This window comes from Marmota monax, unplaced genomic scaffold (assembly GCF_021218885.2).
Source record: "Marmota monax isolate L192 unplaced genomic scaffold, Marmota_monax_Labrador192_F-V1.1 WCK01_AAM20220418_F8-fsc00360, whole genome shotgun sequence".
Classification (NCBI taxonomy): Eukaryota; Metazoa; Chordata; class Mammalia; order Rodentia; family Sciuridae; genus Marmota; species Marmota monax.
Window position 1 is genome coordinate 272,782 of NW_026694905.1, and position 25,953 is coordinate 298,734.

Sequence of the window (25,953 nt, forward strand, 5' to 3'; positions counted from 1 at the left end):
TATATGAAATTCGCATTTCAGCCAGGCATGGTGGCACACGCCTATAATCCTAGTGGCTGAGGAGGCTGAGACAGGAGAATCGTGAGTGAAATAATCTATTATTTTAAAGAAAAATCTATTACAGGAGGTTGTGTTCTATCCACATGTGGCCCTTGGCAGAACTCCTGGCTATGTAGGATACCATGTGGTTCAAAATTCAGGGACACAGTCCCTCCTTCAGTCTTCAGTTTATATTTCTGTGAAGTCAGGATAACAATGAATACCTATTTGGCTGCTGTAATGAGAAAAAGGATATGAAAACTGAGATTTTTTTTTAGTTGAGGATAAACACAATATCTTTATTTGCTTATTTTTATGTGGTGCTGAGGATTGAACCCAGTGCCTCACACATGTGAGCACTCTACCACTGAGCTACAGTCCGAGACCTAAAAACTGAGAACTTCTGAACTGTATATGCTAATAAAGTTTAAAATGTTAAGCCACCCAAGCTTGCACAAAGCTGTGACTGAAAGATCTTACTGTCTTGGTAAAACATCCCAGTGGGCCAGCATCAGTGCAGTGTGGAGGATCATATGACAGAGAGATTTCAGATTAAATTCTGATGATGCATGCAACCATTGGAACACTACAACAGCCGCCATCCCAAGTACTGTTGGTCAATTCTGCCTTCACGAGGCAGCACCCCAAGAAGCAAAACTGTGCCACCTAAGTGACATTCAAATTTCAAACATGCTCCACCCCACGCTTATTACCAGTATGACCTGGCACAGTGACTGAGCCAAACTGTGCTCATATTTCTTATCAGCAAAAGGGGGCTCCCTCTCCCAGCGACTCAGGAGGCTGAGTGAGGGAAGAGGATCTCAAATTAAAGGCCAACCTCAACAACTTAGGGAAACCCTGTCTTGAAACAAAAAATAAAAAAGACTATGAATGTAGCTGTATGGTAAAGAACCCAGTGCAAAAAAAAAAAAAAGTTTTGCAAAATAATTAAGAAAGATCATAAAGACAAAGGCATTACAAAGACCAAAGTAACACAAAGGTTCGATTTCTTCCCTGCCTTCCCTTCCTAGGGACCAGCTCACCTCATGCAAGTCCCAGGCACGGACAGTGCAGTCTGAGGACACAGTGCAAACCACAGACTTCTTTCTGTCAAACTGGTACTCATTGGTTGAGATGTAAGCCAGCTTATTTATCTCTCCTGTAAGAGAACACAGAGATGGCCTGGGATCTGAACACTCAGTAAAAAAGGCTGGCAGGAATGCCACTTCTTTCTCTCTCAGGAACACAATGGGTACTCAAGGGACAGTAAAATAGAAAAGAACTAGCACTTTACAGTAATAATTAGGGACTGACCATCACCCACCAGTCATATGATCTTGAACTACTCCCTTTTCCATTAGTTTTGTTTCTGTCTACTCTGAAATGTGATGATTCTTCTCCTCACAGGGTTATTGTGACATACCACAAATGATATGGAACCTAGCAAGATAGGTACTCATGAAGTGACACTTTTTAGGCCACTCACTGCAATGCCAAATCCCATAAGACTTGCCCAGGGCAGGGCATCACGGCATATACCTCAAATTCCAGCAGCTTGAAGCAGAAGGAGTCAAGTTCAACAACAGCCTCAGCAACTTAGCAAGATCCTGTCTCGAAATTTAAAAGAGCTGGGGATGTGGCTAGGTGGTTAAGCACCCCTGAGTTTAATCCCCTGTACAAAAAAGACTTGACCAGGGAAGGTGAGCAGTATGAATGGACATATCTGCTACATTCTGCCCCTCATACCCGTGTGCCCAAAAACTGCTTTGCAAATGAAGTCCTTCTCTGACCGCCCAGTCTCCATTCGGAACTCCAACTCGGACCGGCAGAGGTAGTACTGTTTCCATGTCTGTGTGCCCAGGACCGTGGGGCAGGACCAACGCCTCAAACACAGCTGCCTAAAAACAGATGCAAATTCTAGGCAGACAGAATACAGCAGGCATGGATTTTGGAGTCTTATTTTGGAGTTGAGCTTTGGATCCTGGCTCTGTTATTTACTGGTTTTGAAACCTTGGACAATTAATGTTGCTGACCTACATCTTGATTTCCTCTCCTATAAAACAGGACAAAGATAACACTGAAGGAGGCCAGGCGTGGTGGTGCATGCCTGTAATCCCAGGGGTTCGGGAGACAAAGGATCGAGAGTTTAAAGCCAGCCTCACCAAAGGTGAGGCACTAAGCAACTCAGTGAGACTCTGTCTCTAAATAAAATATAAAATAGGGCTGGAGATGTGGCTCAGTGGTTGAGCACCCCTGAGTTCAATCCCTAGTATCAAAAAAAAAGATAACACTGAATGAATCTTATAGGTGTGTCAAAGAAAAAGTGTCTTTTTATGTATCCAGTCAACCCAGTGAGGCATGATATCCTCATTCTACATGTGAGACACAGAAGCAAGAGGTTAAAAAACTGGGATTCAAGAGCCTCAAACTCTTATTACTGAATTGCCTATTTCTCCCTTTAATCCGTCAGCACCTGCAAGTATTTGTTGCCCTGTTGTTAGGGACACATATAAATGTCATATTTTCTTGACAGATGGACCCATTTATTATTATAAAACACGCTTTGACTCTAGTAACACTTTTTTTGTCTTAAAATCTTTGAATGATGCTACTAGCACAACCATTCAGCGCTTTCTTGGTTACTATTTGTCAGGCACATCTTTTTCCATTCTTTCATTATCACTTACTTGTGTCTTTGAATTTAAAGTGTATCTCAGGGCTGAGAATGTGGCTCAGTGGTAGAGAACTTCCCTAACATGTGTGAGGCCCTAGGTTCTATTCCTAGCACACAGAATAAATTGTGTCTCACATAGTTGACATACAGATGGATCACTTTTTAAAATCCATTCTGTCAATCTTTGCCCTTTTAATGGAGTGTGTAACACATTTCATACAGTTACTAATAAGATGGGAGATAAATGTCATTCTGCCATTTTATTTTCTGTGTCTTATGCCTTTTTCCCCTCTATTCCCCAACTACCGCCTTCTTTGATGCTACCTTCTAGTATACTATTATAATTCCCTCATCCTTTCTCTTACCATTTTCATATATTTGATACTTTTTAGTGGCTGCCTTGAAACCAAAATTTAAATCTTAACTTTATAACAACAATGTTTGAATTAGTAACTTAATTCCAGTAGAACATAAAACATTTCCTCCCTGCGTCCTTTTCACTGTTACTGTCACAAATTAAGTTCCAGAAGAAAGGAGCAGCTTATGATGTGATGGAAGTTGAGTGCCAGGAGAGTGAACACTTGGCTGGAGAGAGGAGGCCTTACGGATGGAGGTTTTCAGTGCTCAGGTTACACCAGAGCTGATGTGGCATCTCCTGGCTCCAGATCCAGCCCTACATCTCAAGAGGGGGAGAATGAGGTCAGCTGGGAAATCACTTTTCACAGCCTCATGGTCTGAGTAAGTACTGGTACTACACGAAGGGTGTCGACTATCCCACCCCCCCCACGCGCTGGGCACCTGTGTGTCAGGCTCTGTGCCAGACACTGGATGAAGACCCACTGTGCTGCTGAATCTCTCGCCTTTTCACAAGTGACACACTGACGGCCTAGGGGGGAAGAAGGCCCAGATTTTTGTGTGTGGCCTGCATAAAGGTTGGCTCACATGAACGAGCTGCCAACGTTTTTAAAAAAGGAGACTTTACAAAATGAAAAACAAAAACAATCACAAGAGATAATTTTACACTAAAATCAAGACGAACACTATGGAATAGTAGTTAAAAATCTACTTGTGATTTGGCCTACAGACAGCAGAAAAACTTTTATGAGGAACCTGGTAGGCACAACATAGGAACAAATGACACTGTGGAAGTTAAGTGGTGAGGTGATTTTTTTTTTTTTCTTTTCTTCTTATGGTACTGGGGACTGAACCCAGGGGAACTCTACCACTGATCTATATCCCCAAGCCATTTCAAAGATTTTTTTTTTTTTTTCATTTTGAGACAGGTTCTCACTACGGTGCTTAGGCTGGCCTCCAACTTCCTATATCCTCCTGTCTCAGCCTCCTGAGTCACTGGAATTACAGGCATCTATCACTGTGCCAGGCCTAAATATTTTTTTTAACTTCTCAAATACATATTTTACTCATAGGGAAAATTTTTACTCTGTCTTATCAGCAAAGATGAGAACAAAGAGTGGGGATGGGATTGACATCTCAACCATTTAAATATGACCACTCCTCTGCAAGGACTTCTATAAGTAGTTACCCTGATCATCAGTCAATTCATTTATTCCTAATGAAACAATTTAAGAAACACACTGGCACCTGGAATCCCAGCAGCTCAGGAGACTAAGGCAGGAGGATTGCGAGTTCAAAGCCAGCTTCAGCAACTTAGCTAGGCCCTAAGCAACTATCTCAAAATAAAAAGTAAAACATGGCTGGGTATGTAGCTCAGTGGTTAAGTACCCCTGGGTTCAATCCCTGGTACCAAAAAAAGAAAGAAAGAAAAATTAAATTAAAAGAAACACTGGCAAGACAGAATCTTGTCTACTTGCCTACAGGAAAGCCAATTTCCAAACTTTTTTTTTTTTTTGGTGTGTGTGTGTGTGTGTGTGTGTGTATGTGGTGCTGGTGATTGAACCTAGGGCCTTGTGCATGCAAAGCAAGCACGCTACCAACTGACCTATGTCATCAGCCCCTGAATGTTATGTCTAGACCACAACCTCAGAACTAAAGAGAGAAAGACTGAATTCCAACAAAAGTTCTACTTCAAAACTGAATAAATAAGAGAGTATTTGTTTAATTTTTAGTAATAAAAAGCTACAAATAGAAAGTGCTCTATAATCCTGAAAACAAAATATGGTTAAAATTGGCATTCCTGACTTCTCAGATATCTCAAGGCATAATTATCCTAAAAATTCCCTCCATCTTTCAAAGAATCTTTGATGTGTAAATAGGTATTTCCCATCATGAGTGATAAACACAACTCCTGGTTAACAGACTGAACTGTATTCAGCAAAGAGATTTGACAGGTCTTTTTCTTTCCCTATTCTTAAGTTTTAACATCATACATACTTACATTGCTACGTTATTATATCAAGGCTGAATTAAAATGAAAGTAATATGATCATATTTCTTTTCATTTGTCTTCTGTCAATCAGCAGCATTCATTTGCTGTATATTTCTGCCTGAGTCTGGAAACCCTCCCATTTGACAACCTTATGTCCCTAACCAGAGAAGCTTTCTGCTGGTAGGGTCAGGGATAATCATTTCTATGCACTCACAGAGCCAGAAATTCATAGGGCACTCAGAAGACTTATCAAGTAGACCCATCTCTCCTTTGTAGGATCATCTTTGGCTCTTCCTTCACTCACCTCCAGAGTTCCGTGGTCATTGAAACTTCATTCCAAATCTAGTACCAGGAGGGAGAGAAGAGAATATCTGGTCAGTCAAGAGGTGATTTGAACCTAGCCTGCCAAGCCCTGTGAAAGGAGCAGAGAGACAAACCAGACCTAGTCCCTGCACTCAAGAAAACTTACCTTGGGGAGTTAGAGACACATTTAGATAATTAAATAAAAACATTCATAACCAGGCATGCTGGCTCATGCCTGTAATCCCAGCAGCTCGGAGGCCGAGGCAGGTGGCCAGCCTCAGCAACTTAGTGAGGCCCTAAGCAACTCAGCAAGACCCAGTCTCTAATAAAATATTTTTAAAAGAGGGCTGGGGGGGGCTGGGGTTATGGCTCAGTGGTAGAGCGCCTGCTTGCTATGTGAGGCCCTGGGTTTGATCCTCAGCACCACAAAAATGGAAGGAAGGAAGGGGGAGAGGGAGAGAGGGGGAGAGGGAGAGGAGAGAGGGGGAGAGGTGGGGGAGAGAGAGAGAGAGAGAAATTGTATCCATCTACAACTACCTAAATAAATAAATAAGAATTTTTTTAGAAAGGGGGTAGGGATGTGGCTCAGTGGTAAAGTGCCCTGGGTTCTGGAGATGTGGGGATGTGGTTCAATGGTTAAGCACTCTTGGGTTCAATTCCTGGTACAAAAAACAAACAAACATTCATATAATGAGTAAGAAGAGACTCAGAGGGCCTAGTAGGGCTCAGAAAGTGATTACTGATCAAGTTTCAAAGAATGAATAGTTATTACTACTAAGAGAACAGCTGAAGCATCATAGATGGAACAGCTGGGCAAATACGATAAAGTGTGGGGGAAAAAAATGGTTTATTTACCTGCACAAGCACATAAGATTCTGGTTGGGAAAAGGAGCTGGACATTGACTTAGACCAATCCTGTAAAGCCCTAATGGCAAAAACAATAGAAGTTACTTGAGAACTTTGACTACGGGAATACCAGCAACAAACCACATTATAGGAGTCTGGCAGTTGTGAGGAGGAAGGACGTGAAATGAGATCAGAAAAGAAGACCTTCCATAAAGGCTGCAGCAATGGAGTAAATTAAGGCACTGACCAAGGAGACGTTGCAGAGATGCCAAGATGGAGAATGAAAAAGCCTTCCAGGGAAGGAGCTATTCAGACCTTTCTCTCACAGCTTCTCTGCAGAAATACCTGCCAGGGGCACAAGAAGGTTCTGAATGTGGAATGGGAATCAGGGTGCTGTCTAGAGCTCATTCCCTCAGGCCCACACTGTCACCTGGAACTTCCTGGCCTCTCCAACCAAGCCACTGTGGATTTTGGAGCACAAACTGCAGTGGGTAACTCTGAGCCGTAGGTGGTCTGGTGGCTCTGCAGTCCCATGCCAGAAGAGTGTATTTCCTAGCCCTGGCAGAAGCAATCAACACCTTCTCCAAGCCTAGACTCCCCTTCAATAACCCTCATGTATCTGCTAGATCAAAATCTCCTGGGTCTTTAGTAACTACTAAAGATGTAAAGTTTATATTTTGCAAAAGCAAACCAAAAATCTGAGTATTTTTCATTCTAGTTATAGTTCAAAACCCAAATGAAATCTTATTTCCTAAAGAGTACTATAACATCTTTGAGAATCCTTGATAAGATTCTATAGTCTTCATAACGACATTATGTAGCAGGAAGTACTGACCTCATTTTACCTATGCAGTAACTATTACCAGGGAAAACGGTGCTATTAAAGGGTATAATGCACCCATCTTTCAAATTAGGCCTCTCGATTAGCCCTACCTTACTTCTGTAAAAGCAGAGATCCAATTTCAGCCCAGTGAGTGATTCTGTGGGTTACCTTAAACAAATCACTTATCAGTAACAAGAGATGAAATAACATCAATAAAAGTACTAGTTGTATTTAAAATTATGATTATGGTATTCAAATGAGTATATTTACGAGCCCTTTCATTAAATGAAATAATAATGTGCTTTGAATGTCCTTTTATTCAACAAACATTTACTAAGGGGCACTAAATGTCAAGGGACACTGAGTGCTAGAGATAGTTATGAAAAAGACAAAATCCCTCTCTTCGGATGAGTCCAGCAGGGAAAAACAGTTATTAGACAAGTACATTATATTAATATTCAATTAAGTCGCGTTGCGTCCTTCAAAGAAAGAATACAGAGGACCTGTAACGCAGGTGGCAGTGAAGCTGCAACAGATGAGGCTATTTCGCTCGACAAGTGTTTCGTGAGCAGAGCCAAAAAGGCGATGGCAAGGGAGCGGGACATGCGAGGGACAAGAGAGGGACAGCAGAGACCACAAAACGAGGAGCCACTATGGGTGGAAACCGGGAGGTGCCCTTCCGAACTCTGACGGTCACACAGAAAAAAACAGGAAGAAAGTTCCAGAATATTTCAGAAAACCCGGAAATGAGAAGAAAAACCATCCCTCAGCCAACCTCAGGGGTGAATGTGGACGACCGCAGGGAGCGCGGGTCCGGGTCAAGATGCGCGGCTCAGCAGCCCGGACCAATGGGCGACCGAAGGCACCAATGGGCGACCGAAGGCGCCAAGGCACCCCCGCTGGACCCGGAGCAGCCAGATGCCCCCGCGCACTCCCCCAGGGTCGCGAAACAGGTCCCAAAGGCAACACCCCTGGCCTCAGGCGCCCCAGGCCGAGCGGCGCACCTTGTTCACCTGCGCGGCGCACAGCAGGTCTTGGGCCTCCAGGAAGGAAAAGACGTGCAGCAGCTCGTGCACCCCCAGCCGCTGGGCCATGGCTCCGGCGCCGCCGGGCTAGCCGCACGCAGGACACCGAGCTCCCCCGCCGCGCCGCGCCCCGCCCCGCCGCGCCGCGCCCCGCCCCGCCGCGCCGCGCCCCGCCCCGCCGCGCCGCGCCCCGCCCCGCCGCGCCGCGCCCCGCCCCGCCGCGCCGCGCCCCGCCGCGCCGCGCCCCGCCCCGCCGCGCCGCGCCCCGCCCCGCCGCGCCGCGCCCCGCCCCGCCGCGCCGCGCCCCGCCCCGCCGCGCCGCGCCCGCCCCGCCGCGCCGCGCCCCGCCCCGCCGCGCCGCGCCCCGCCCCGCCGCGCCGCGCCCCGCCCCGCCGCGCCGCGCCCCGCCCCACCGCGCCGCGCCCCGCCCCGCCTAGTTAAACTGCACTTCCGCCGCGGGCTGACTCGCCGCTGTCGCACCTGCATTTCCGCCCCACTTATACCCCGCCTGCCCAGCAGAACTTAGGTCCAGTTGGCCCAGGCCCACCTGCCTACTCTCGCCCTTCCCAGTTCCCCCTTAAACCCTGCTTTCCCTGATCGTGGGCAGGCCCCTGCTCCCACCCAGTCTTTGTACTGACTTTCACCCTGGCCCAGACCCTCTCTGTCCTTTGGTTGACCTTCTCCCAGACTCACCTTCACTGTCCCTCTCACCAACCCTGTTCCTCTTCAAGTGTCCCACTCGCTACTGTTGTCCTTCTCCCAGGTTGGGTTCTGACCCTGTCTCCTTTCCTACCACAGATCTTCAATCTGGCCCTGATGTTCTCACTTTTCCTCTCCTTACCATTAGCCTTCTCCCTGGCCCTGACGCTCTACCATTGACCTTCTCCTTGACCAGGGGCATGATTTTGGCCATAATCCCTAACCTCCCCTGACCCTAGTTTTTGTCTTGACTTTGGCACTGCCCCTGGTCTTTGCCCTGTCCCTTACTTTGCTCTCATTTTCCTGGGCTTCCACTCTCATCCCGAACTTAAACCTGACCCTCCTCCTCCCTCTGCCTAGTTTTGCCCTCATCTCAGGCCCACCCCTCAACTTTACCTTTGGGACTAGTCTTCATCCATGCAGGGGCAGTTTCCTCCACCTTGACCCTTCTTTGTCCTAGTCTGGGTACTGATCCTAGACATAACACTGTCTTGGTCCTGGATCTTGCCGGGTTCAGATCAGATTTAGCTTATGGGTAAAGTTTGGGGTGACAGTCAAGGTCAAGTTCAAGTTCTGGGGTCATTGCTGGTATGTGAGGGTATGGTCAGGGACAAAGCAATGAGAGTAACAATCAGAATGAGGGTGTATCTAGTCTAGGGTGAAGTATGTGGCAGGTGAAGGATGATGGTGAGAGGTCAGGGCCATGGTTATAGTTAGAATCATTCAAGATCAAAATCAATGTGAAGGAAGTTTTATAGCCAAGGTTAAGTTCTAAATCAGGTTAAGGTCATGACAAAGTGTGGGGGTCATGATCAGGATTGGAGTTCTGGTAAGGGTCAGAGTCAGTGACAGGGTGAAGGTTAAGTTTAAGAATAGGGTAGGTCAGGATCAGGATGATGGTCACTGTCAGGGTGAACTAAGGCAGAGAGTTGGATCTAGGCTGATGGTAAATATCCAGGATAACCATGTATTTAACGTTCAGGATTAGGGTTAGTGTCAGATTCAGGTTCAACATGAAGATAATGTCAGGGTCCAGCTGAATTAGATGCCAGGTCAGGTTAAGCATGAGGTTAATCATCAAGTTTAAGGTCAATTAAAAGTCAAGGTGGGTATATTTCTGTTACTGCCTTACTGCCTTAACAAGTTACCACAACCTTGTGTCCTGTTAAAACAACAATTATTATCTCAACAGCTGTAGATCAGAAGTTTGGTTTGAGTCTTATTGGGCCCAAATCAAGGTATCAGGTGGGCTGCATTCCTTACTGCAGGTTCTAGGATAGAATTCATTTTCTTGGTTATTAAGGTTTGCACAATTCAGTTTCTCATGGTTTTAAGAATGAATTTCCATTTCCCTGCTGACTGCCAGTGGAAAGCCATTCCCAGCTCCTAGGGGCAACCTGGATTCCTTGGCTTGGGGGCTCCCAAGTCCATCTTTGAATTAAAAAAAAAAAAAAAAAACAGTAATTGGGTCAAGTCCTTCTCCTCATCCTCCCATTTTCTCTCTCAGTGCAGCAAACAAAGGCTCCTGCATATGATTAGTTGAGACCCACCTACATAATCCAGGATGCTCTTCCATCCCAAGGCATATATCCTTTATCACATCTTGAGCAAAGCTCCTTTATCCATGCATCTTAGACCATTTTCTGTAACTATAACAAAATATGTCAGACTGGGTACTTTATAAGGGTTTATTTAGTTCACAGTTTTGAAGACCACAAACCCAAGATCAGGTGGTGTCATCTGTTCATCCTATGGTAAGGGCCCATAGTGAATGTCATCATGGTGGGAGCACATGTGGAAGATCACAATGCAAGGCAGGAGGCCAGCAGGACTCACGGGGCCAGGCTTCCTCCTTTATAACTTGCTAATGGGGACTAACTGGAGTCCCACAATAACTGCATTAATTCCTTGTAAGAGTGGCATTCCCAATGACCCAAGCACCTTCCACTAAGTCCTTCTTCTTAAAGGTTCCACCATTTCAAAATGGCCATACTGGGAACCAGGCTTCTAGCACAAGAACTTGTGAGGAATACACTCAAACCATAGCACCATTATAAGACAACATAGTCATGGATTAGGACACAGGGGTGATATTATTTTGCCTACCAGTGCAGTTAAGATCTCAGGATGAAAATCAATGACCAGTTTGTGGTTAAGGTCAGGTTCAAATCTAAATTCAATGTAATGATGAATCATGGATAGGAAGCAGTCTCAAGGGTCAACATAATGAGGGTCAGTATCAGGGTGCAGTTCAGTTTTAGGGTTAAAAGCCAAGTTCAAAGTCAAGTTTAAGATTTTGATGGGATTTAAAGTAGGTTAAGTGTAAAGGTCAAGTGAAAGGTTCTCCCTGAAGGTCAGTGTTAAGGATGAGGAAATGGCTACACAGGCAAGAATAGTGTCAGGGTGAAAAACAGGTTCAATTTCAGTGCCAAGTTGATGTCAGCATCAAACAAAGGTCATGTTAAAGGTGAGATTAAAATTGAGGTCTGAGTCAAGGTCAGTGTCTGAAGCAGGGAGCAGGGGTCATGATCAAGGTCAAAGTCGATTAGTTTCACTATGTATATAATTCAGTCAAGTTCAAGGTTACAGTGGGTCAGGACGATGGTCATTGTCAAGGTGGGGATTCAGTCTAGGGGCAGAGTGAGGTTGAAGTTCAAAGTCAAACTAACAATGAGTGTGCTATTCAAGATAATGTCCTGGGATACTGTCAAATTCAGAATCATGATTAGTGTGAGATGTTTATTGTCAGGTCAAGGTTAGGGTGCATGTGAGGGTCTAGTTAATGTCAGGGTCAGGATCAGAGCTATGGTGAACATCAGTCTAAGATGAGTCATTGTCAAGGTAAAGATCAAGTTCATAGACAAGTTTAACTTCTAGGTCAAGTAAGGTCAGAGTTAGGTCAGTGCCAGGGTTAGAGCAGAGCCATAATCAGGGTAAAAGACGATGTGAGAATCACTTTCAGGTTTATGATAAAGTCAAATGTTAAATTTGAGATCAGGTGTTAATAAGAATCTGGGTTTGGGCCTGGGGATGTGGCTCAAGTGGTGCTGAGAGCCATTGCCAAGTAAGAATGATGCATGGCATGACCCAGGTCATTTGCAGTGACATTGCATGAAAGGTGACCTTGCTCAAGGACCAGGGCGGATCCGGGTTTAGGGCGGATCAGGGTTTAGGGCGGTTCCAGGTTTAAGGTGTACCCTGCTGGGAATAGGGCGTACCCTGCTGCCTCAGGCGCGCCTGCTCCTTGAGTTCCTGTTGAGTTCTCGCGGGATTCAGAGAGTATTTTGGGATACAGAGCCCAGTGGAGGTGTGGATTTTGCCCAGAACGTGTTTGTAGAGTGCCAGTGTGAGTTCGGGAATAAAGAGTTGCTGTTTGAATCTACAAGGTGTGTGGTGGCTCGTGATTTTGTGCCCAGCCAGACTGCGGCAAAGTGGTAGTGCGCTCGCCTGGCATGCGTGCGGCCCGGGTTCGATCCTCAGCACCACATACAAAGATGTTGTGTCCGCCGAAAACTAAAAAATAAATATTAAAATTCTCTCTCTCTCTCTCCCCCTCTTAAAAAAAATACCATAAATAAAAAAAGAATCTGGGTAATGTGTCAGAGTCCAGCAAAGCATTGTGTGAGGGTGAAAGTATAGGTGAAGGTCAGAGAAGCCTGAAGTCCATTCAATCAAGGTTAGGGTTGGTCATGTTTAAGTTAAGTATAAACAGAAGGTTGTCTCAGATTCAGGTTAAATGTTAGGTTCAGCCTCAATCAGAAAATCAGGGTGAAGGTCAGATTCAAGGTCAATCAAAAGTTAGGATGGTGTCAAGTTTAGGGGGTTGTATGGATGTGTTTGGTTGAAAGTCAGTGGCCAGGGTGGGTCAGTATCTGGATTAGCACCAATGTAAAACTGAAGTGCAGTAATAGGGTCAGGTTCCAATCCTAGATCCAGATGGTCAGATTGGTGATCAAATACCCAAAAAGAATGGAGTAGCCGGAGGATCAAAGCCAGCTTCAGCAAAGGCCAGGCACTAAGCAGTCAGTGAGACCTTGTCTCTAAATAAAATTCAAAATAGGGCTGGGGATGAGGCTCAGTGATCACTGAGTTCAATTCCCAATACCCCCCCCCCACCAAAAAAAAATGAGGTTCAAGGTGAAGTTCCAGGTCATTGTAAGGTTGAATGTGAGAGTGGTCAAATTTGTGGTCTAGATATGAAAAAAGCTCATGTGTGAGACAATGTAAGAAAGCTTAGAGGTGAAATAATCGGGTTATGAGAACCTTAATCATTATCAGTGCATTGATCCTCAGGGGTCATAACTTTAGGCAGATAGAGTATGGATAAGGAGGTACGTCATTTGGGGCGTATCTGGGGGATACATATTTTGTCCTTGGTGAGAGAATTCTGTTTCCTGGAGCCACGTCTGGAGCAGCTTTCCTTGGCCACACTCTTCTGCCATATGTTCTGCCTCACTCAGGCCCCAAGGAATGGAGTCAGCTGTCTATGGACCAAGACCTCTGAAATGTTGGCGCTAAATAGACTTTTCCTCCTTCAAAATTGTTCTTCTCAGGTCTTTTGATCACAGCAGCAAAAAAGCTGACGAAAACAAATTCCATGCTAAGTTCAAATTTAAGTTAAGTTTGAGGCTCAGACTCAGTCTGAAAGTGAGCATCTGATTCAGGCTCAGGTTCAGAATCAAGATGAGGTCAAGAATATGATTTTCAGCATCATCACAGTTAGGAAAGTGTTTGAGATCAAGCTAGTACCAGGATAAGGCTTGAATTCAAGATCAGATTAAAGTCAATGTCAAGTTTACGGTCATGGTAAGAACAGGTAGGTGGGGGTTAGGTCAGGTTCATGGTTAAGGTCAGTTTCAAGTGCAAGTTAAAGATCACTATAGGTCAGAGTTAGTTTGAAGTTTAGTTAGAATACCAAAGTATCAGAGTAAAGTTCAATCTGAAGGTCAAAACAACATATTTTTAATCTTTTAATGAATTGGTCTTTAGAAAGGTTTTTAATTACGATTTTTATTTCATTAATAGATAGATACTTGGCTACTCAGTTACATATTTCTTCTTGGGTAAGCTTTGGTAATTTCTCTTTCTCAAGGAACTGGCCAATTTTTATGTTATTAATTTTGTCAATATAAAGTTCATAATATTCTAATATATGAAAAAATCTGTACCATTGATACTAATATCTCATTCCCAAGTAATCCTTGCTTTTTTATAATCTGTGCCTTTTCTTTTATTCCTCTTGATCAGTATGGCTAGATGTTTGTCAGTTTTACAAATCTCAATGAATGACTTTTTGGTTTCATTTTTTTAAAAAACTTTTTTATTATTTTGGGGGTGGGGTGAATTGAACTCAGGGCAGTCCACCACTGAGCCACATTCCCAACCCTATTTTGTATTTTATTTAGTGACAAGGTCTCACTGAGTTGCTTAGCACCTCACCATTGCTGGCTTTGAACTGGCCTCTACCTCTGGAGCCGCTGGGCTTACAGGCATGTACTACCAAGCCCAGCTTTAGCTTCACTTCTTTTTCTCTTTGTTTCAATCTGGTCAATATTATTTCCTTTCTTCCACATATTACAGACTTCTCTTTTTAAAAAATTAAATCCCTCCAGGAGAGGGTCCAAATATGTTGTCCAGGCTGGTTTTGAACTCTTGGGCTCAAAGGTTTCTCCTATCTCTCCTATCTCTGCTTCCCTAGTAGCCAGGACTACAGGTGCACATCTCCACACCCAGCACCAGCCTTTTTTATATTGTTATGTCATAAAGATTATAAATTAGAGTGGGGGCTGGAGTTGTAGCTCAGTGGTAGAGCGCTTGCCTTGCACCTGCAGGACCCTGGGTTCGGTCCTCAGCACCACATAAAAAATATATGAATAAAATAAAGGTATTGTGTCCAACTACAACTAAAGAACAAATATTAATAATAATGATAATAAATAAATAATAAAATAAATTAGAGCTGGGCGTGGTGGGGCATGCCAGTAATCCCAGCAGCTTGGGAGGCTGAAGCAGACTGTTTTGTCTTCTTGACCTCTATTTCTTGGAGAGATGTTTTAATCTAACCATTTGAAAGTGTGTTTGTCTGATTTTTTAGCTCTGCTATTATTTAGTTAACATCTCAATATTTGAGACTACTACATGTATATAAATTTAGAAAATTTTGCCAAAGAATTGAATATCTTTTCATTAGAATATAATCTATTCACACCTTGTAATATTTTTTGCCTTAAAATCTATTGTTAGATATCAAGTAACTACATATTTTTGTCCTTTTGTTTGCATGTTTGGTATTTTCATGTTTGGTAGTTCAAAGCCAGCCTTCACCAAAGTGAGGCCCTAAATAACTTATCAAGACCCTGTCTCTAAACATAAAATTAAAAAATTGGCTGGGGAGTGGCTCAGTGGTTAAATGCCCCTGGGTTCAACCCCCCGATTCCAAAAAACAAAAAACAGCAAACAAACGAACAACAACAAAAAAAAAGATGATAAATGAACCTCTAAGCACTGCCACAACTACAGCACAAGTACTGACATGTATTATCAGTGAGCGAGTTCACAATATTTTCCATATTTGTTTAATCTATGTTTAGACATGTATTTCTTAATTTTCAATCACATGGGAAATTATGTTCTTATTAGTTTCTAGCTTAATTATATTATAGTAAAAAATTAGATACCTAATTTCACTTTGATCCTTTGAAATTTGTTGAGACTTACCGTGGCTCAGTATATGCTCAATGTATTGAAGTGTGTGCTTGGGAAGAACATGAATCCTGCATTATCTGTGTCCTATATTGGCCAAGTATTCACAAATGTCTGACTGCCTATTATTCATTTTTAGGCTTCTCTCCCTGCCTTAGGCCCCCTGCACTTTGGGCCCCTCAGTGTAGGCAAGCATCAAGAGGTAGACCTGCTCTCGTAAGGCCTGAATCTGAAGACTAATGAAAATAAACAGTCCTGGAAAACCATTTGATGATGCTGTCTCCTGGCTCTCACTGCCTGCTCCCACTCCCTGAACTTTTCTGCTGGCTCTACTTATCTCCTTAAGAAAGAAATGCCCTTTTCCATTTGCTTTTCCAATATTTCAGGTCCTGAGATTGAGATGTTCTCCCAATTAAGTCAAGTCTTTTCTAACAGTCTCTCAGTCTGGACTCATTTTTGGCTATACACAACCACTAGGTAAATCTGTTCACCCTCTTGGTTAAATTGCCTACCTTTGGAATTGCTTTGTCTTCTTGACCTCTGTTTCTTGGAGAGCTGTTTTAATCTTACCATTTGGAATATCTGTCTGATTTTTAGCTCTGCTATTATTTAGTTAACATCTCAATGTTTACTATATTATTACATGCATACAAATTTAGAAAATTTTGCCAATGAATTGAATATCTTTTCATTAGAATGTAATCTGTTCACACCTTATAATATTTTTTGCCTTAAAATCTATTGTTAGATATCAAGTAACTACATATTTTTGTCCTTTTGTTTGCATGTTTGGTATTTACTTTTCTCTTGAAAATATCAGTTTCATTTTCTTTTTAATTAGGATACCCATGTTTCAACTGGAACATTTATTCTATTTATATTTAAATTACTGACATTTTCAGTTTAAAATATCATCTTACTACGTGCTATATATTTGTACCTTATTATATTATTTCTTAATTATTCCATTTTTCATTGTAGTTTTGGATGTTGCATATTTCTTATTCTAACTTTAAAAAAAAATTTTTTTGTAGTTGTAGATAGACAGAACACCTTTATTTTGTTTGTTTATTTTTACGTGGTGCTGAGGATCAAACCCAGTGCCTCACGCATGCCAGGCAAGTGCTCCACCACTGAGCCCCAGCCCAGCTCTCTTTATTCTAACCAAGGCATCCCGGGCTTACGGAGTATAATTGTTACATAGTCTGTTCTTGTAAGCCCACCATCAAGAAAACCTACAGGGGCTGGGGATGTGGCTCAAGCGGTAGGGCGCTCGCCTGGCATGCGCGCGGCCTGGGTTCGATCCTCAGCACCACATACAAAGACGTTGTGTCCGCCAAAAAATAAAAATAAATAAATAAATATTAAAATTCTCTCTCTCCCTCTCTCACTCTCTCTTTAAAAAAAAAAAAGAAAGAAAAGAAAACCTACAGTAAGTTTTCTGCATCTGTACTGCTTACTTTTAAAAAATATCTATTTTTTTTATGTGGTGCTGAGAATTGAACCCACTGCCTCACGCATTTGAGGCAAGTGCTCAACCACTGAGCTAAGACCCCAGCCCCTGTGCTGCTTATTTATATTCTTGTCTTATGTGCCTGGTTGTTGTATAATATATAGTGAGAAAAAATTTTGCCGAAATAATTTAAGGCATCTGTTGATAATCACCAAATGAGCTTTTCATCAATCAGCTGTATCTTTTTTTTTAATATTTTTTTTAGTTGTCAATGGATCTTTATTTATTCATCTGCAGTGCTGAGAACTGAACCCTGCGCTTCACACATGCTTGTCAAGTGCTCTACCACTGGGTTATGACCCCAGCCCCCAATCAACTGTATCTTATTTAAACTGTTTTCAAATACATCAAGTCCAGGTACAGGGTGGTCTACATATGGTTGTGTAGACCTAAGAGCTTGAAAAACTGAGCTTGACTGGAGTTTAGAGTATGCAGATATACCTGGAAAAATAAATGGAGGCCAGATCATGAAAACATCCGACTTTCCTAAAAGCAACAACTGGGATTTTTTTTTTTTTGTCTCATCTTCCCACCAAGAAACCAGCAGCTACAGTGACATTAATCACTTCTGTATCCTCAGTGCTCAAAGAATTTATGCACATGACGCCTAAAAAAAAAAACCCTTTAAGAATAAAGGACTGCTATGGTTAAGCTTCTGTTTTTCTCTCTCACTGAACCAAAGTCTTTATGCGACCACCATCCTAGTCATTATGTGACCTTATAGTAAGTCTTGACACCTGGTAAGTTCTTTGATCATCACCTCTTCTTCTTCCTCCTCTTGGCAGGTTGCATTCATATATATATATATATACATACATACACATACATACACACACACACACACACATATATATATATATTTTTTTAAATATTCTTTTTAGTTGTAGATGGAAAAAAACTTTATTTTTGCTTATTTTTATGTGGTGCTAAGGATTGAACCCAAGGTCTCATGCGTGCAAGGCAAGCACTCTACCACTGAGCTACAACCCCAGCCCTCCCATGTATTTTTGGAATCATCTTTCCAAATTGTTATCAAATAAAAATATCTGTACCAGCTGGGGTTGTACTAGGATTTATTGAATAAATGAATTCCAGGTGTGCCAGGTTTCCTTACTTGCACAGCTGCTTTGGTTCACCCTCATCCTTAGTAACATCCTAACAGGCTGAATTCGCTGCTGAATCCCCAGCCTGCCCATCCCTGGACCTAGACTTCCCTCTACCTCATTTCCAAATAAGCACTCAGTCACGTGAAGCCACAGGAAGCCCTCAGGGCAAAAGCAGCTGTGCTTGCAGTCACCTTTCAGGTGAGGGCCAGGAGACACTGTCACTTCTACCAGTAGAAACAGAGGAGGATGAGACATAGGCAAAGTCATTTGGGGCTTTTATATAAATCTTAAATCCTGAATTAAGAGTGTTCACTGTCTCTGGGAACCAAAACAAACCTACCTGCCCACTCAGGTTCCCAACAAGAGGATACCTTTCTCTCTGCACTTCCCAAATGCTTCTAACAGGAATGTCCTGGAGGAGGGCAGTGCCACTGCATGGGTGGTCCTTGGACAGTATGCAGCACAATGGAGGCCATAGTCTCCTCCTCTGCTTGGCTAGACATCCTCATTGCCTTGGCTGAAACGTGACCCCTGCCTCCTTGGAACCCTGGAACCCCCATCAAGGAGGTTAAGGAGCAGGCCACAGTGGGAGAAAGGCTAGTGTGGAGTGAGTCCAGTGTGGCCCTGGGAAGGCCCGGGAAGGTGGAATCAGGCAGGAGGCAGACAAACAAGCAGCCCAGGTACTTCTGGGGGTCAGGCAGGACCTGCGCCAGTGTCTCACCCCTCTGGGATAAAGGGCCGAATCAGTTCTGGATCCAACAGCGACTCCTCAAGAGGCCGGTCCACATGGAAGTCATGGACATGAGGAGGTCCCGGGTGGGCCTTAGAAGCAGGCCCCCCTGGGCGCTGGGGAATTGGCAGCTCAGATGGGTGGGCAGGAAGGGGAGCTGTGAAGAAGTATTGATGCAGGAGAGCCTGGCAAATAAGGGGCAAGAGAAGGAAGGCCAGTCACCATACCATCTCAGCCCCAGGCGGAGGTCAACAGCTGACTTAGATTCAGCCAACTCAGCAACCTTTCCTGGGGGCCACCTGTGTGGAGCCCTGTTCCAGAGACTGGGGACACAGTGGTGAACACACAAACCAAGCTCTGCCTTGTCACAGCAGCGGGGAGGGGATGGTGGGGGTGAAGTTAGGAGGGATAATAAACCAGATAGAGGTAAAATACACAGTATGACCTGTAATGATTAGTGCTATAAAGAAGATTGGGGAGGGGGGTTGGTAAGGAACACGGAAGTGAGGCTACAGGCTTGAAGAGGCTTGAAGAGTGGTGAGGGGTTAGCTGGGCACAGTGGCACACGCCTGTAACCCCAGAGACTCGGGAGGCTGAGGCTGGAGGAACACAAAGCAGCCTTAACAACTTAGTGAAGCCCTCAACAACTTAAGACCCTGTCTCAAAATAAAAAATGAAAAAGGGCTGAGGATGCAGCCCATTAGTTGAAAGCCCCTTCTTCAATCTTTGGTCCAAAAAAAAAAGAGAGAGGGAGAGAGAGAGAGAGAGAGAGGTAAGGGTTACCTGAGAGGCAGGTGAGTGAGTCAACAAGCGGAGCAGCAAGAGTCCTGGGGAAGAGTGCTTTTGGCCAGTGAGAAGGGCACAGGCCCCAGGGAGAGGCCCTGGGGCTGGACAGGAAGGACCATGAAGGACAGTAGCAAGCAGGTCAGAAGGTGACAGTGCCCACCTACAGTGGTTATGGGCTCCAAAAACCCTGACTCTTCCTGAGTGAAGGGGCACAAGAGGCCCCTGGCAGAAGAGGTGTGTGACCTGCTCTACCGGAGAGTCACTTTCTCTGCCAGGTGGAGAAGATATTAAACGGGATGAGGGAAGTCACAGGTTCTGGAAAGCCGTCCAGGAGAGGAGTCAGAGTCCTCAGGAGCTGCTGAGGGCAGGAACCGAGGACATGGGCAAACACAGGCTGCAGGTGCCAAGTGTGAGAGGGAATGGGCAGCTCTCAGGCTGCAGGCACAGGACCCCTGGGAGCATGGCTCCAACACCCCCTAGCCCCTGCCTCTGTGGTGCTCACTGTCTTTTCCTGCCTTCTACAGCCAGTCCTCCCGGGTCCTCTCCCCTGGACCACTCTCACCACCTCTCTTCAGCAAACAACTCAAAGACCTTGTGCTTAAAAATGCCCAATGCCAGGGCTGCCCCTGTTCAGCCCCAACCACCAGGGGAGACCACCACACTCGTGACCCTGTGGGTTTGCGGCTGCCTTACTATGGGGGTGAGGGATGCCCTGGAGACAGGTCATATTGTCAATGCCTGCCATGTGCCACATGGTAAGTCCATGCCTCTAAAGAGATGAGGGCATGAAGCCCCAGGGACTCTGCTGCTGTCTGCCACATGGTCTGCACTCTCCCGAGACCCCATGGGCCACCCCTACTGTAAAACCTCAAGAGGTACTGGAGATGTCCGGTGGTGTCTGTTCATGGAAAAGCACACCTGCCCGGAGGCTCCCATCACCTGGGGTTCTGGCCCATCACAGGTTCTGAGGATCACTGACTTGGGTCCCATGGCTACTGGGGGCAGAGTGTGAGGACAGTGACCATGGACTCCTGCCTTACCTGGGAGGCTGCAATGCGCTGGCGAGGAGGATAGAGGAGAAACTGACCCAGCAGGTCCAAGGCCTGAAGAGAAGCGTCTGACAGGACCTCCTCCAGGGGCACTGGCGCCTGTTCCTTAAAGGAGATCTTGTTGTAGTCTGGCAGCTCTGTAATCTCCTGGGCCAGGAAAAAGAGAAAGCGGCACATGAGAGGAGGCACTGCCCCAGCTGCTCCCCGATGCCAGCTCCCAGTCCCTCCTATTCTCAGGTTCACAGTTCTCCCGTCCACGTGCCCCATCGCCACTCACTTACTCCTCACCCTCTCAATGTCCGCTCCGCCCCCAGAGACAGAGACACTGTGTGTGCACGTGTTGGAGTAGGAATAGGCAGAGAATAGGACCTGGCCCTCCTGCCTCCAGCTGGAAAGAGAGAGGAAGCCTGGGCTGGAACAGAGGTCCCTGTTGGTCAAAGAGGGGCTGGGTCAAGGGGAACTGGGGCTGTGAGAGAAAGTGGCAGGGCAGAAGCAGTACTTGCTATTGGAGAATGGAATGAACCTGCCCCACACCCTTCCACCAAGGACCCCTACAAACCGGCCAGACTTGAGGGCTAGGGGTGCCCAAGATGCGAAGCACACAGCAAAGCTGTTCAATGTCGTTCTCTCCGGGGAAAAGAGGAGACCCATTCAATAGCTCCCCCATGATGCAGCCCACAGCCCTGTGGATATAGAATCCCAAGTAGCTCAAGATCTCACGCTGTGGAATGCAGACCTACTCACATAGCTCCAAGGCTTAAAGGCTTCAAGTCCAGGGGTGCAGACCCCCAGTCAAAGTCCTCAGCCTTAGAACACAGAGCAAGCCCCCAACAACTCCAAGATGTCCCAGAGCCTCATGTTCTAGGATACATAGCTCCCCCTTCACTTTCTGGGGCAGACCTACAACAGCCCCAAATCTCAGATCCCTTGGGCACAAAAAAGGTTCAGAGCCTTCAAAGCCTGCAAAAAAGAAAATGTTTCAGAGCCTTTAAACCCAGTGTCACAGGCCTCTGATTAGTTCAGACACTTATCCTGGGCTCTGACCCCTGCACATATCAGCTTCAATAGCCCACACCTTGAATCTCAGACCACCTCCCCCCTGGCCCAGAACAATCCACTCTCTGATAGAGACAATCACTTTCCTTCTACCCTAATCTCCCACCCAGCTCAAAAACATCAGAGTGAGGAACACTAAACTCACGCCAAACTGCTCAGAATACCCCAGCCGGGGAAGACTCCCCCATGGCCCACATTACCCTTTTCCCTGTCTTACCATAGGTCAACGCCCTGGTCATATTGGCGGGCACCATACAGGAGTTCAGGGGCTCGGTACCACCTGTGCAGAAGAGGGTTGCTGGTCACTGGTCTGACAGGCTGGAAGTTCATCCCAACCCCATAAGCACCTCTTCCCCCGGAAAGGGACTGAGGGGAATCTGGCCCTCCGTACCTGGTAGCCACCTGGTGTGTGTAGAGGCGGCTGCCATCAGGAGAAAAGACCCGGGCTAGACCAAAGTCTGCTATCTTGAGCTGGCCTGAAGCACTGATGAGCAGATTGGCAGGTTTCAGATCCTGTGACATGAAAGGAAGCATCAGTCCCTCTGTGTCCACTGTAGGACTCTGGGATGTGAGGAATTGACACTCAGGGCAGCCCCAGCCCCTGCTTCCTCTAAAGCACTCCTACCCCCAGCTACTCACCTAAAAATCCCCTCTAACTTCTTCAAGGGTTAGCCCACCCTTAGCCCATGCTGGGACTGACCCGATGCACAATGTTGTTGGCATGGCAGAAGGCCACACCCTTGAGCAGCATTTGCAGGTAGCTCTTGACCTGTGCTGGAGCCAGCGGCCTCTGGGCATGGCGCACCACCTCCGCCAGGTCTGACAGCATGAACTCGAAGGCCAGCACGAAGCCTGCTCCATGCGGGAACACGGCCTTCAGGTGCACCACCTGCAGGCAGGCATTCCATGACTCACCTTGCTTGACCTCCTCTGCAACCTCAGGACCCCCATCTGTTCTGACAGAGGATCAGGGAGGCAGAGAAGTCAACACAGGGCCTAATGTCAGCTAGGGACTCAGCACTCACACTGGTCTGCAAGTGACGCACTCAACCTCTCCACAGAAACTCAGGGACAGAGTTAGCAGACAGAATTTAGCACATCCAACCAGCACAACCCCAGAGACATACGTGAGCAGCCTGCCTCCCACTTCCTCTACAACCATTAAACCCCAGGATCTAAGGAAAGCACCAGGAGACACATCACAAATACCCAGGACACCTGTGTCAGAGGGCCTGCTGAACATAGCAGAGAGCTAGAACACAAGGACTCTAAGGAACTCATCCCAGGAACAAATGATCAACAAAGGAACAAAAGGGATGTGTACAGGAACACATATACAAGATGACAATGGGATTTTAAGTAGAGAAAGTGACACTTTATTTGGATGATGTGGGGTCAGAGGAGGGCACAGAGATTAGCCAGTTATGCAGTGATTTGGAAGAAGCTCTGGGCCGGGAGAATAGCAAGTGCTAAGCCCTAAGACAGGGACAGAAGGAGTCTAGAAGGGGCTGGGGATGTGGCTCAGGCGGTGGCATGCGTGCGACCCGGGTTCGATCCTCAGCACCACATACAAACAAAGATGTTGTGTCGCCGAAAACTAAAAAATAAATATTAAAAAAATTATCTCTCTCTCTCTCTCTCATCTCTCTTTAAAAAAAAAAAAAAAAAAAAAAAAAAAGAGTCTAGAGGGAAAGGAGAATGGATGGAGCCTAGATTGGTGCTAGTCATGGGAGAGATGCCTAAGAAATTATAGCGAATGGTGACAATAACCTGAGGTGGAGACAAATTTGGAATATTTTTTTAAATGGAACCTTAAGGACTGTTGAACACCAGATGCATGCAGAGGCCCTATCACCAGCCTCTTATGGATTTTTCTCCACCTGCCACATACAAGGTTGATCTGGAAACCCTTTTATTTTCCACAAAAAATAAGAACAGCCTTGCTGTTTTTCTGACTTTTCAGGTAGTATATAATTATCTTATGGATAAAAACACATACCTATTCAGATAATACATAAAGTTATAAGGAACAAAACAACAAATGAAAAACCCTACCACCTACAATCTTGAAGCACATCCTACCAGACTTTAAAAAATATTTTCATATAAAACCAAAGGACACCTAAAGTTTTATAAAATGCTATGTCACCCAATACATCATGAACATCTTCACAGGACCATGAACATAAGTCAGAGGCTCACATACAGACTCAAGCCTGTCACCCTCCAGGAAGCTGAGTGTTCTACTCCAAAATGGAAAAGAGAAAGCACCATATGAACAATGATGCTGGGGGATTTAAGATGTCCCTCCTTTAGTCCCCATATTCCCCTGCCACACATCATACCAAGTGGGCCCTGTTGCCTCTGCAGGTGTCCCTTACACTTTTAGTTCTTAGGAGTCAGGTCAAGGCCAGTTCTTCACTGTGTCACAAGTGCCCCACAAAGGCAGAGCTTATTAGGGAAGCCCCCAAGGGAAGGCTGTCTGAACTCCTCTCTCAGACTTGAGCCAAAGCCTCCACTGACAAGGAAGGGCTCATGAGCTGGTGACAGAAATTCCCATCTTTGCCTGAGAAACAAAGATACTGAAACCTGTTTTGCACAGTAGTGAAGAGGACTTGAGATGACAATGGACAGAGGTAAAGCATTTGACAGTCTACAGAACACATCAGGAGCTCAACAGATGCTACTTATCATTAGAAATCACTAGGGCTGGGAAAATGGCTCAATGGTAGAGCACTTGCCTAGCATGCCAGAGGCCCTGGGTTTGAACCCCAGCACAGTGTGCATGCATAAATAAATAAATAAATAAATGGGGGTAAAAATCCACTAAACATTTTAAGAGAGACGTGCAAGTTGACAAAGAGATTAATGCACACACACGAAGAAATGAGTGAATGATGGATAAATGAAGCAATTAAGAGAATGGGGGTAGACAAAATAGGGCATAAATAAGGTGTAAGGAATCAGATGGATGAACACAGTGGGGAAGGGAGGGAATCCTAAAAGCAGGTGTATCTGGATAGATAAAGGCTGGAAAGGGTGGGAATGAGTGAAGGGGGACAAGAAGGTGAAACCTCAGAAATCACCCTTGCCCACCTGGGCCCAGAAGCCCCACTCACATACTGATTATCCTCAATTTCTTGCAAAGCCTTGATCTCCCGCAGGGCCTGGTTAGGGATGCCATCCTCCAGCCGCCGCAGGGCCACCTTCTTGAGGGCAACGATCTCGCCAGTCTGTCCAGGAAAGAGCGCAGACACTGCCAGCCCACTCCAGGGGCAGAGGGAGAGTGAGAGGGAGGAGAGGTGGGGAAGAGAAAGACACCCTCCCGGGTCGCAAGTGGCCCAGAACCTGCTTAAAGGGGCGCGAACCTGCCGCGCCAAGGGGAGCCGCTAAGGGGTCCACTCAGGACCCAGCAGGCCCGCCGCTGGACGAACAGGGACCACAGGGATGAAGTCGGAGCTAGGAGCACGGAGGCAGGCGCCACAGTCCGAAGGAGGGCAGGGAAACCCGCAGGATTAAGAAAGACCCCCTCCCGAAGGGTGCAGATCGGTGTGGGGAACACTCCCAGGCAGCGTCTCACCTCTACGTGCTTGGCCTTGAAGACGATGCCGTGGGCGCCTTCCCCGATGCGGCCCAGGATGCAGTACTGGTCCATCAGCGCCCCGCAGCTCTCAGAGCCCACCCTTTATCCGCCCGTGCAGCCCAGGTCCCAGACGCAGTTGCCTAGCAACGGGGCGGCCTGCTGGGGCGGAGCTGCGGAAGCACGTGACCGAGAAGACTGAATCTGCGTTGGGTCAAGGATGGTTGTTCCGGTTCGACTGCGCGTTTCCTTAGCCCTCCGCCATAACGTAGCAGCCCGCTTAACTCCAAGCGCCAGCTGCGAGCAATGGCTGCCAGCGCGTCCTCAACACCGCCCCGACGTCGCGTAAAGAGGGCGGGCGTTGTGCGCTCCTGGAGGGGCGGGGCCACGCAGCCTCCGGGTAAAGGGGCGTGGAGGGTGGGCGGGCCTCCGGGCAAGGGGGCGTGGAGAGTGGGGCGGGGCTTCCGGGTAAAGGGGTGTGGAGGTGGGCGGGCCTCCGGACAAGGGGGCGTGGAGGGAGGGAGGGGCCTCTGGGCAAGAGGGTGTGGGGGGACAGGCGGGCTGCTACTACTGGGAGGCCCGAAGCTCCGCACCCGTGACTCAAGTACCCTTTATCCTGCTAAGACTCAGAGCTACAAAGTTTCAACTTGTGTCCTTTTATCCATCTTTGCAACG

At 46.1% G+C, this 25,953-nt stretch overlaps 1 protein-coding gene across 10 annotated transcripts in view; it reads right to left on the bottom strand.

Moving 5' to 3' along the window:
- The window catches only part of Cdk20 (cyclin dependent kinase 20), a 53,111-nt gene extending 27,480 nt beyond the window's left edge, over positions 1–25,631 (bottom strand). For 3 of the 10 annotated variants that reach the window (XM_058573525.1, XM_058573524.1, XM_058573527.1), the window contains exons 1-10: positions 25,279–25,630; positions 24,818–24,931; positions 22,399–22,587; positions 22,090–22,211; positions 21,916–21,978; positions 21,202–21,325; positions 20,634–20,789; positions 5,365–5,402; positions 1,786–1,937; positions 1,083–1,198 (exon numbers count right to left, since the gene is read on the bottom strand). In XM_058573525.1, the coding sequence (XP_058429508.1) occupies positions 1,083–1,198; positions 1,786–1,937; positions 5,365–5,402; positions 20,634–20,789; positions 21,202–21,325; positions 21,916–21,978; positions 22,090–22,211; positions 22,399–22,587; positions 24,818–24,931; positions 25,279–25,353 (1,149 nt within the window). In that variant the 5' untranslated portion in view covers positions 25,354–25,630. Of the gene's footprint in view, positions 1–1,082; positions 1,199–1,578; positions 1,647–1,785; positions 1,938–5,364; positions 5,403–18,027; positions 18,993–20,633; positions 20,790–21,201; positions 21,326–21,915; positions 21,979–22,089; positions 22,212–22,398; positions 22,588–24,817; positions 24,932–25,278 lie in introns of those variants that run through there. The other 7 variants (XR_009225178.1, XM_058573528.1, XR_009225179.1 and 4 more) reach the window with 7 other exon arrangements.
- Positions 25,632–25,953: the final 322 nt, after the last annotated feature.